Below are 12073 nucleotides of genomic sequence, written 5' to 3' on the forward strand. Positions count from 1 at the left end.
AATATGTGTTTTAAATTTTACGACTGTGAATAAAATATCGTCTTTTCAAGTAAACAGCTTCAAGTCAAGTCCCAAGTCAATGGTGTGAAAGTCAAAGTCAAGTCCGAGTCTTTGAGCATTTTTTCAAGTCAAGTCTCAAGTCTTGATTTTAATGACTCGAGTTTTAGTCGAGTCCAAGTCATGTGACTCGAGTCCCCATTTCTGACATAAACACATGTAGAAATGTTAGATATATATAAATTGAGCATTTCCTCAGAAAAGAAAGAAAAAGATGAGAATTTACATTTGTTCCTGGTTACTGGTCTGTTACTGTCTTGGCAATATTTATGATGGAAGCATAAAATTTACTCTGGAACTAGGTTGTCCTTGTGGGCATTTTTTAAAAATCAGTCTGCTTATTTTTTCAATTTGCGTCAAGTTAATGCATGACTTTACAAGAAAGGTTTTCTAGGAATTGTTAAGGGAATGAATTACCGTCACAGATGAACGCTTGTTACAGCCTGTGAGACTGAGGGACGGTCACATTCCAGCAGGATAAAAACTCCAAACATACAGTAGTCAAGAGTTTAATGGTATCTTGTACATCAAAGTAAATTATATGTGTAAGAATATATGTGTAAGAATGATCAAGTCAAACTCCATACCAAGGGTTTGAATATTTTAACTCGCTCTGAGAAAAAAAAAAAAGCGTCTCTCTTTTTCTTCTTCCATGAAGCCGCGGAGAAAAAAAATGGGGGCGAGTAACTAAAACTGCTGGTTTTAAAAATTAACAGAGCGCTGGTGTTTTATTGGAGGTGTTAAGTGTTTGGGCTCCCCCTGTTCTTTCTGTGTGAGTGACATGTTTCACAGCGAACTTGCGGATTCATTGCTCTTCTGGATCTGCTTTGGATGCTTTTATTCTGAAATGCTCGCAACGGAAAATGTTGTTGCTACGAGGAAGATAACACAGCGTGCCTTCTGATGCTTCACCGGACGATTTAAAACAGTAAGCAAGGGTTTATTTAGGCATGGCAAGACGTGCTAAAATATATAAAAAACAAAGGATACACTGTAGGAAGTTGAATAGCTACCAAAGACAACCGGAAGTTGTTCGGCTCGTGGGCTAACAAGCTCAAGCTAGGCTAATTTGCAACTATCTGTCTTTTTCATTACGTTACAACAGTTTTGCACATGTAAACTTGATACGCGATTGTTAATAATAATCATAATTAATAATAATGAACACTTGTTCATGAAGAGTCTGTAATGCATATTCGTGGTTACATTTAATATTACCTTTTGTTATAAAAGTATAATGGGCACTAATAAGCTAATGTCTGTTTTTGGAGTACCCTATTCCTCTATTATTCCTTCAAAGAAAAAAAGCTTTTTAAATGCTTTTTAAAGCCCTAATATGCTATTTGCGCATGCTCCTATTAATTATACCATTCAAATAAAAACTTAACGTCCAATAACTCTTATTGTAAAATATTTATTAAGCTTCCACTTATGACATTCTTAACAACTATCGCTGGATGGATTTATATGAGGAATTCATTGTGTTTTCACTTTGGCTGCATGTTGTGGTAGCTCCCATTGGGAGAATACTGTCAAAGCTGCTGGAATGAAATAATGAGAACCAGAAGAATCAGAGGAAATAAGAGCAGATTGAAACATAGTCATGCACATCTGCTCTGCATATAAAGCAGAGAGGGATGGAGGCAGGCTGAGGGAAAGCTGCGACACCATTGAAGTTTAGATTTTTTGGGGTGTATCCGAGAGTGTGTGCACGCAACATCAGACCTCTCAGTCACCTGGGCTGCAATGACAGGACTGTGAATTTGCCACTGTGGCCTATAAAGACAGTAATACATTGAGCAAGAATCCTGCCTTTCACCCACACCTCCTCCTTATATGACTTTCTTTTTCTGCATCATTTTTGTAAGACCTTGGTATACCTTGACCCTTTTTAATGCGTATTAGTGTCCATTATGCTGAAGATTTTCATGTGAAAGAAGAATTTAGTCCTAATACCAGTTTTCACTAAATAGGCAATTTTAAAAGCTTCATTCTTGAAGATGGTCTGTTTTCTTCCACACGTTTTCATTCCTGTATGTGGAACGAGAGCCTTGTGCTTTTTAAGGAGGTTTTACATCGCCGCTTGTGATTTTGGCTTTATTCTACCCATAACTTCCTGCAGACGTAAAACTTTTCCATCTATTTCAGATCAAATGTGTGTTTGAACGTTTGATGAAATCATGTGTGTCTTCTGTTCATCTTATGCTTTTTTTTTAGGTTATTTGTGCGGAAGGCATAGATTTCAAAATGTGTGTTTTAGTGTGGAGAAAAACGTCTGTAACCATAGAAAGCTGGATGAGCGGATCGCAGCGAGCCCTTGGTTCATCGACGTAATTAGAGATTTCAAAACATCCTGTTAGCTGTTTGCCTCAGGGAAACTGTTTATGACTTTTGTTCTTAGCGACCGGAGATGCTTCTGCTTTCTCACATTCTTTTAATGAGGTTTGCCAGATTGGATTTCAGTGTGCTTTGAACATTTTGTGCATATTTAGAACTGGACCCTTTAGATCAGACCGCCCAAGATGGCTAGAGTTCAGATGAGAACAAGAATCAAGTGTCAGGAAGGTGGAGACGTGGGAGAACCGAAATGCAAACGGCGACGGGGCATAATGAAGATTTGTTTAACACAAAGACTTGTCATGACATGACATATTCACCAAACTGCAGGCTTAAGACGCGCGAGAATCCCAAACCAGCCAAAGGAATGACTGGAACCTAAACACTACACGAGACAGTAACTGATCAGGAAACACAGGTGACAGACATGAACTAAATTAACTGGAAGAAAACACAAATGTGTTGATTATTGTGAAGTAGAACCTCCTTTGTTTGCTTCTTTTAGTCTCATACTCTGTAACTTGGTCTGGATCAAATGTAAAGGTCAGGACTGTTAAGAGTTCATTACATGACACTGAGCCTTTTTCCCTGCTTACAAAAAAATCCCATGAAATTTTGTGACCACATGTGAATTTCTGGGGATGTTTTTGTAGCCTGAAGTCTTAATGTTGTGTTTTTGCTGCTGTACTGTGAGAGACTGGCTTCTCTTCAGTGCATTAAAATCTAACCAGTAATTGTTTACAGTTGGCTCTGTTAAACTCTTAGAAATTTGTCAAATTACTCCAAACTCCCTATGAATGTGTAAGCTGACAAGTGTTGAATGTATTTTCATTGTGGCCCCAGATAGCTCATATTTACTGAAGAAAGTTCCTGATGTAGAAACCTAAAGGTTTCCTATACAGGTTTCCTCTGTCTATGGACTTTCTCATACGGTCTCTAAAACTGTGCCTGCCTCATCCGCATGAATCTGGATCTGTGTCACACTATTTACTGTCTTAAATTCTAACATGTCCTTGTAGGATCCAGAATCTTAAACTAAAGGGATGTTTATGTCTTTAACACCCAAACCAATCCATTGAGCTGTGATCCTGAGACAGTCCGACGGTGGTGGTACGAGGATGATGTCATTGTGGTCAATGGTATGTCTTTGCCGCAGCTGACGTAATAGTTTGGTCCCCTGCCATTTGTTATGCAGTCGGTCGTACATTAGACAAAGAGGAGAAAAAAACATTTGCTGGTGGATGATCAAAGAGGGCCCACATTCAGCTTTACTCTGAGAGATTTACTGCGAGTCAATAAAACAGAGGAGGCAGGGCGAGGAATCTGAGTTTTAACGAGATTTCCTCCCTTCATCCTCTTGGATGGATGGATGTTATGATGATGATATAGGACACCCAATGTATCAATAAATCAATAAATCCTGAATGCAGACCAAGTTCTCCTTAAAAAAAAAAGCATTTTTATTTGGCAAGCAGACTTGAATTGTCATCAATATTTTATAAGTGAGTGTTTGTGTTCTTATGCTAGCATAATCTTAAACCAAGCATGGATATGATGTTAAGCTCACTTTACTACTGTAATTATATTCTTCAATGCCGAGTAAATAAAATAAAAAAACAAAAACAAGAGATTGTTGGAAGAATATAATCTGATTTTTTTATAACACCCAAAACTACCAGTAAATTCAAATCTACTGTTGAACCGTGTTGGAGAAATTGTGGCGCATTGAATGTTAACCATGCACATATTTTTTGGCTTTGTCCTAGAATTATATAATTCTGGAACGAGATACACAAGAAGATTGTAATAATATTAGGTTACCTAAGACCGGTCTGGTTTTATATCTTGGCCTTTTGGAGAATGTTGTTCTTAATAATGACTGTGATTTGTGTAAAATTCTGTTGGTGGCTGCCAAAAAGGTAATAACTAGGAAGTGGTGCCAATCTGATCCTCCCACCACAAAGGAATGGATACAGACTGTGAACTCATTATATGAGATGGAGATTCTAACACATAGGCTGAGGACAGAAGAAGAGCAATGTCAGGACAAATGGGAAAAATGGATAAACATCACATGAACGTTACAGGACTAATTTTAGATACGAACCGTAACCTTGAATCTTGTGATACTGGAATAAGAATCCCCCCCCCCGTATTTTATATTTGTTTTGTATTGTTTGATTTTTCTTTTTCAAAGTATTCTAAAAATTTCAATAAAAAATTTGCAAGTTAGAAAAAAATAAATAAATAATAAAGTTGTCATAATGAATACAACTTGACACAGCAAAGTCTTTCTTCAAAGTTTTTCTGCCTTAATAGCAGCTGCCTTCAATGTCAAATAACTCATTAATGTAAAGTGTTTATTAAGCTGCCAGATTTATGACAGTCTTAACTGCTCTAACTGGATGGGTGTCATATTTATGTGAGTCAATCATGGTGTTTGTATTTTCACTTTGGCAGCGTTGAGCTCAAGCTGAGGATGACTGACTCGTCGCTTCTCAACTCTGAGCTGGAGTCACAGCAACAAGAGGAACTCTACCAGCAGCTGCTGTTCCAGGTCAACATCCTTCCCTTATTTTATCACGCCTGGTTTGCCGTTAGTATTCACAGTGCAAGAAGTTTGAAATGATCGTATATTTTGATGTTTCAATGGTTGATCTCAAGGTGTTTTATAAGAGAGTTAGACAAAGTAGAGCTTGTATTGTACACGAAGCTCTCAGAAAAATTAGACTATTATGGAAAAGTTTCATTTCAGAATCTGAAGCTGATATTTTAATGATTGATTAATAGTGAGTGAATTCGGTCAAGCCTTCATTTGTGGCTTCCAGATACTGAAAACCCAAAAACCAGTGTCTCAGAAAATGAGAATGTTTTGAAAAAGACTGCTGACCGGATGGTTATGAACAACCTCCACATGGAGGGTTGGTGACTGAAGGTCATCGCTAAAGAGGCTGGTTGTTTAAACATTTTCATTGAAGGTTGAGTGGAAGGAAAACATCTGGTATGAAAAGGTACACCAGCAATACTTATCCAAACCACAACCTTATGGAATGTCAAGCAAAATAAATATAGGCTGAGGCAGGGAAATCTCATTCTGAAATTATATAGAATTTTCTTTCATGAATTTCCTGATCTATAAATGGCAATTTATTTACTTACTTCGTTTTTATCAGACAAAATCTGAAAATTCAGTCAGTTAAATTCTTGTCTTTTGGATGCACAAAGATGAAACTTGTCAGACATTTTGATTTTAAAAGTGGCTAAATGTATTTACAACTCCAGATTCCGATTTACGAGCACAACATTTACATACCATGGATGTTTTGCACACGGGAATTAAGAAGAAATTCTTTACCGTTTTATTTACAAGGTTATTATTACTTAATTCGCAATGAGAAGAAAATATAGAATGCAGTTAAATAAAGTAGTTTAATGCTCTGAGTCAGCAACATATGTTGTAACGCATGCAGTTGGAGAAGGAAGCAAAAGAAAAGAATGCATGACTTGTCCAAACACATAGATAATAAAGTAACTGTTGTTTGTATAGACGATGGGAAAGCTGCAGGCAGAAGCTCCAGGTTCCACACTAATCCGGCCTCAACCAGGTAATTATTATGAAACATAAAGGTAAGTGTCAACCAGGCACTTCAAATCATCAGGGCCTGAACAAACAGTAGGATTACGGGATCATGCCAGGTGGGGAACAAAGCAGAGCAAGCAATACTGAAACCCCTGATCGCTACCGTCAAGAATGGGGGTGGAAAGGTGAACATTTTGGAATCGTAATGTTTTATTTAAGAAATTCTGTCCATCATTTAAATCTTGGGTCGTCCAAAAGGACAAAAATAATCAAGATTGAAATATCGGAAACAGAAAGAAACTCATACCTGACTTCTCCAGCTAAAGTCCGCACCTCAAACTGATGAACTGCTGCAGTGGAAGTCTGAAGGACAAAAAACAAACCAGTGTAATTTAGGGCGCATTCACAGCAGCCCTGTTCATTCTCAAACTCAAGTAGAGTTTCATACTCAAACTCTCCTTTGTTTGTTGTTCACAGCATGAACATTCATGCGTTCATGCTGTGACGTTCCCCTCCCGTCCACTAGGTGTCTCTCTTTTTTTTTTCTTCTTTTCAGGAAGCAGGCAGATGGGTTGGCCCCCTAATTGAACCATATTTTGAACCGTATATCCCAGAGCCATATTTTTGTAAAAATAAATAGTTGTTTGTATAGAGCCACTCGTCATCCCCCTTTGATCCAGGCGTGACAATTTCGTAAATGAACTCTGATGTGGACCAAAAAAAGCAAACATCAGTTTGCCTACAAACCTGGGTTTCTGTTCTGTTAAAGTGAACTCTGATGCGGTTCGAAAGTATGACAGTAGACCTCTCCAAAAGCAGGAAGTGGACTACATCATCTACGACTGTATAGATGCAACCAAAACAAACTCGCTAACAGAAGGAGCGACTCGTGGTCTTTTGCCAACGACAGAAGGGAAATCCTACGATCGCTAAAATCTGACGCCACTCCATTTTTATTTACATTTTGTGAAAAAGAAAGTTGCTCTCAATTGATTCAAAGTTTTCCCTGTTGTATCCTTCAGTGGTTCGTGGTGCAGTGCCCCCTTTAGGCAAGGGGGTGAGAAGTTTTTTTGGGTTTTTTAACTGGGATGACTCAGTGCAGTGTGGAAGCGAACCGTACCAGCTGAAAATGGAACAAATGTGGCAATTTTGGTTCACAATCAAACCGAATCTACTGGACTCTCAGGTGGGAAAACACCCAGTGTCCCAAAGTCTCTCAACAGAGTTGATGTTGGACGTCGATAAACGATAGAACATAGAACAGTTCTTATGTCATTGGGAGGGTTTAAGTTTTCATCATTTTGTATCTTGAATCATCTTAAGCCTTACTGGGTGTAAACTGGAAGAGAGCAACATGTTATGTTGCTCTCTTCCAACATTTGGAATGCAGCTGCATTCCAAAATGTTGTAATTGTAACATTTTTACCTATTTAGTCTGGGCTGACCTCCCATCACCCCCTGACACAAAACATCTGGAAGACATATTTTTTGATACGAAGTTTGGAGTCTTTATAGTTGCCTTTCGCTTTCTCCTCTTTAATACTTTCATTTCCGCTTCTCCTCTCTCTCCTCCTCCCAGGTCTTTGTGTGAAGACGTTCTCAGAGCCAGATAAGCAGAAGGTTTTCATAAACATCTGCCAGTCGACCTCCGTCCCGCCTCCGCCTGACCTCTCCAGAGAGGAGCTTGTGCAGCTACTCCAGTCGGAGGATCCCAGCGGATACAGAGTTCCGATGAGCCTGGGCGAGCCGCATGCAGAAACTGACAACAGTATGTAGCAAAAGCCAAAGCCTACAGATTTCTTAAGATTGACGGAAATGTGGAGGTTGTGATGTGACCTGTAATTCGGTCAAAAGGTTTGGTTAGTCAAAATAGTGCTGCAGTATTTGACATTCTGAACTAACCTTTATTAACTTTTTATTGGTTTAGAATAGCGTTTCTCAACAGGGGCGTTCAGAGGACGGCAGGGGGCGCTGCTGGAAATTTTTACAAAAAGGGGGGGGCGCTTAAAAATAAAACGCGCACGTTGCGCAAAACTCTGACACAGGAGAACCGGGGCACAGAACGGAGCGACAGAGTAGAAATGAATCAGGGCATATAAACAGAGAACAGTGAAAAATCAATGAGTGGCAAATCAATACATGATGTGAAACACATGATGATTAGGTGTTGCAGCAGGTGAATAGCATGATGAGTGAAGATTATTGGTGGTGAGCGTCAAAACAAACAATAAAATAAATCTAACAACAGGAAAGAAACAAAAGAGGACATAATAAATCAAGAGAAGATAATAATAATCAATGGAAACTAAATGGAAATGAATGAAGAACAAAATGCAAGAATAAACTTAGAAACTAAAGTAAATAAGCCGACGGACCAGAACCACCAGGCACCGGAACAGCTTCTTTCCCACAGCTGTCATGCTTTTGAACGCCTCCTGACATAAAACATAAACTCTAAGGACTGTACTGCCCTATCCTCTCATACAACAATAACACATGGACTATTCTCACACACACACACACACACACACACACACCACAGACTATTTTCCTCACACACATATGTAATCTGTAAATCTTATCTGCCATTATTTATCTTGTATCATAAACCTACTAATACATATATAATCCATTTCCTAACATTCTTGTATATTCTGTATAATCTGTACAATCTGTGCAAATAGCTCCCATATTTATATTTATATTCATATTTAGTCTTGTACACCTGTAAATAAATATTTATATCCTGTATATCACTTCTGGATAGACGCAAACTACATTTCATTGCTTGTAGTACTTGTGACAGTGCAACGACAATAAAGTTGAATTCTATTCTATTCTAAATACAGATTAATAAATCTGTATGGCAAGACCTTTAGAGCAATAATTAATACAGAGGACTAAATGACAAGAACAGACAGACGCTGTTTTCAGATAAAAGTTAAAATAATGTTGTTGAAGTGTCATGGGTTTGTTGGGACAACATCTAGTACTAAGAAGAAATTTATCTTACAGATGACAAAAGTAAAGAACACTCAGTTACATGTGGATGAAACTCTGGACTTACATGAAATCTGAGCAGCTGCATTCCATTATAGCGCCACCTATCTGCTGCTGTCTTTCAGACTCTCAGGGTTGCACAGCCTATGACGTCGTCATCAACCAGGACTTCTTCCAGAAGAGTCAGGTGACTTGTCAGATGGCACGTTTAACATGCTTGGTGCTTTACAGCGCAGTAAAGGAAGTGTTGTGTGTGACGGTGTTTCGCAGAAGGACCCTCTGTTCCAGCAGTTTGTTATCTTGGTGTCTGTGGAGGGCCTGGAGAATAAATACAGTCTGGAGCTAAACAGAGGTGAGTCTGAGCTCGTGTGTCTGTCTCTCTGATAATGTCAGACCACGTGGAGACACGGTTTGGGGATGTGTGTGTGCAGACTGGAAAGTGCTGAAGAACAGAAAATTCCTCGGCTCTGTCAGTGAGCAGAACATCCGGACGAAGAGCAGGCCGGTGATCCAGGAACTGCAGCCTCAGTACGTCGCTTCCGTTCAACGCTGAACGCTTGCAGCCCTGAAAAGTTTTCCTACGACTTTAACTTGTTAGAATCACAACCTTAAACTTCAGTGTATTTTATCGGGATTAAGCGAGAGAGAAACCAACGTAAAGTGGAGTGAAAGGACGCATGATGAGCCTTATTTATTACAACTAAAACTCTGAAAAGACTGGAGACTTTTGTCATCCAGTTTGTAGTAGAAACAGATGAGCAAAATAACCCATGATGCAAATGGAAACTATTGAGCTTGTTTTAATTTTGTATGTCATTAGTTGGTTTATTGCATCAGACGTAGCCTCAGTGTTGCCATTTTTAGCAGTTTTGTAAATATCAATAAATAAATCAGCATGGGAATGATGATCAGCCAGAAAACTGCAATCGATGCACCGTCCTGCTTTTTCTATCGACACATTTCACCTTCCGATTCTGAATTCCCATGTACTGTTTTTGTCACGTGAAATCTTAGTGAAGCACGTTGCAGTTTTAATGCAACAGCCTTCTAATGCTCTGTGCCAGTCTCTTATTTGTCCTCTAGCTGCAGTTCCTGGCATGAGGCAACATTAGAAGTAATGAAGGTTTAATTTTACTCTGAAATGGTGTAAATGATGAATGAAGGATGAATCTCTGTCTGCCCTCAGGGAAAACACCCCAGCATGTGTTAAAAGGTGAGACAGTCTTACTCTCTCTGCCCTTTATGCTGCATCAAAATAACGTTGGTGACTTGGATGTGTTGATCTTCTCTGTGCTCAGACCAGAATGCTCGCTGTTGGTGGAGCCCCCCACTGGACACCCGGAGTACCTCATTGCAGAGATAAAGCTCCCTGGAGTGGTAAGCTGTGGTCCTTAGTGACCAAATGAAAAAAATGAGAAAACAGAGTTTATGGGACGTGAAGATGATAAGATCTTACCCAAGCAATTATTTTGACCCATCAGTCCGGGAAAGGTTACGAGGTCAGTTCCAAAACACTGGGGCTTGTTTAGAGGTTAAACTTTATAACTGGACGTTTGGGAGGAGAGATAAACTGCAAATGCTTGCTTGGAGTGAAACAAACACATCTTTATCATTTATAGACTTTTAGTGAAATGTCTTGATTTTCTCCAGGCCTAAAATTTCAACTTGTCAATCTAAAACAAGATTCTCCTGATCGTGATTCATCCATGTTCTGTTGGTACTGCAGCCAGAACCCCATAATTAAAGTATTATTGTTGCCAAAGAGCCAACAGACATTACGCAGCATGACATGTTTGACTTGGTTTTATTATTTGCCGCTCTACATGGAGCAGAAGCTGTCGCTGACACTCAGCCGGAGACGTACGGCTTCACCCTCCGTACCTGCTGGACGGTTTGTTGTGTCGAGTCACGACATTCGACAACCTCGCAAAAGTAACACAATTGAAAGCATCGAGGAGCCGGTTCAGACCAGTTTGTGCTTTAAGTCTTAACAGTAGAATGTGTTTCAGTTGACATAATTATCTATCTGTCTGTACTGATCTGCTTAAATCATTGTGACAAGTCATTGTTCACAACCTGACTTTAGAGATTTTATTGGAATATTTCTTTGACACGCCGTTGGCAGCTGCTTTGGGCCAGTATGTGTCAACAGGTGTCTTAGTGTGTGTTGGAATGTGAGGCAGATTACCAGACAGTCGTCTATCCTTAGCATTCGCAACAGGGGCTGCTAGATGCAATGTAGCAGACAGCAAGAAGGGTGATTGACAGCACTAAGACCCGCCTCTTGGCTCTGATTGGTTGTTAGCACTGGGAGAAGGCAGAGGAGCTCAATTTATTCCCAGATTGTCTCATACCATAGTACAGTTCCAACAAATATGTAAACAATTAAAAAAAAATAAAAGTTACATACTGCAGCATTAAAAAAACGCCTTATTTTGCCAAATATTAACAAAGAAAATGTGTTTTATGCCAAAATTCCTTCACACTATAGAGGGCTGGGTTTGTTTCAAGCGAGTCACCTTGTTCTCTGTGCAGTCATCATCTCGCTCTCTGGTTCTGGACGTCGGCGAGGACCGGCTGGTGTTGACGGCGCGACCGTCGCTCTACCACCTGGACATCTTCCACCCGTTCTTGGTTGACCAGCAGAACAGTGTGGCGCAGTACAACAAGAGCACACAGGTACGCAGAACTCACCAGGTGGGAAAGGAGAGCCCTCTCTTCTTTGGTTTCTACAACTGCGTCCACAAAATTTGCTCTTTACGTTCACAATATATGCAGCTTTATCCCTTTTGCTTTGCAGTGTAAAAAATGTATCGTTTCTGTTGTTTCTTACAGATTCTCACTGTCACCATGCCGGTGGGCTCGTCAACGCCATGAAGCTGCTGAAGAATCTTATTTATTTTTTCCTACAAAAAAAACGAAATGCTATGACAATTAAAGTTTTTTTTTGTTAAAAGTGAAATCTGTTTCTAATTTTATTAGGAGCCGTACTAATTAATTATGACTCATTGACTGTGTGGATTGTAACGCCTTAAAAACGTTAGCGCAGTTAATTGCAATTTTTTTTGTTTGTTTTGTGTTTCAACACAGACAAAAGTT

General features: G+C 39.4%; 1 protein-coding gene across 3 annotated transcripts; it reads left to right on the plus strand.

The window, feature by feature from the left end:
* The first annotated feature begins 521 nt into the window (after positions 1-521).
* Positions 522-11948, plus strand: pih1d1 (PIH1 domain containing 1). 3 transcript variants are annotated; one of them, XM_044099216.1, is made up of 12 exons: positions 857-985; positions 3414-3533; positions 4855-4951; positions 5942-5999; positions 7554-7742; positions 9100-9161; positions 9245-9326; positions 9406-9502; positions 10161-10187; positions 10273-10351; positions 11510-11653; positions 11810-11948. In XM_044099216.1, the coding sequence occupies exons 3-12, from the start codon at positions 4874-4876 to the stop codon at positions 11849-11851; spliced, it is 858 nt and encodes a 285-aa protein (XP_043955151.1). In that variant the 5' UTR covers positions 857-985; positions 3414-3533; positions 4855-4873; the 3' UTR covers positions 11852-11948. The 3 variants fall into 3 exon arrangements, with proteins under 3 accessions (XP_043955152.1, XP_043955151.1, XP_043955153.1); XM_044099218.1 differs by lacking the exon at positions 857-985 and adding an exon at positions 2411-2812; XM_044099217.1 differs by lacking the exon at positions 3414-3533 and having other exon boundaries at positions 522-985.
* Positions 11949-12073: the final 125 nt, after the last annotated feature.

The sequence above is a fragment of the Gambusia affinis genome, linkage group LG19 (genome assembly GCF_019740435.1).
Source record: "Gambusia affinis linkage group LG19, SWU_Gaff_1.0, whole genome shotgun sequence".
NCBI lineage: Eukaryota > Metazoa > Chordata > Actinopteri > Cyprinodontiformes > Poeciliidae > Gambusia > Gambusia affinis.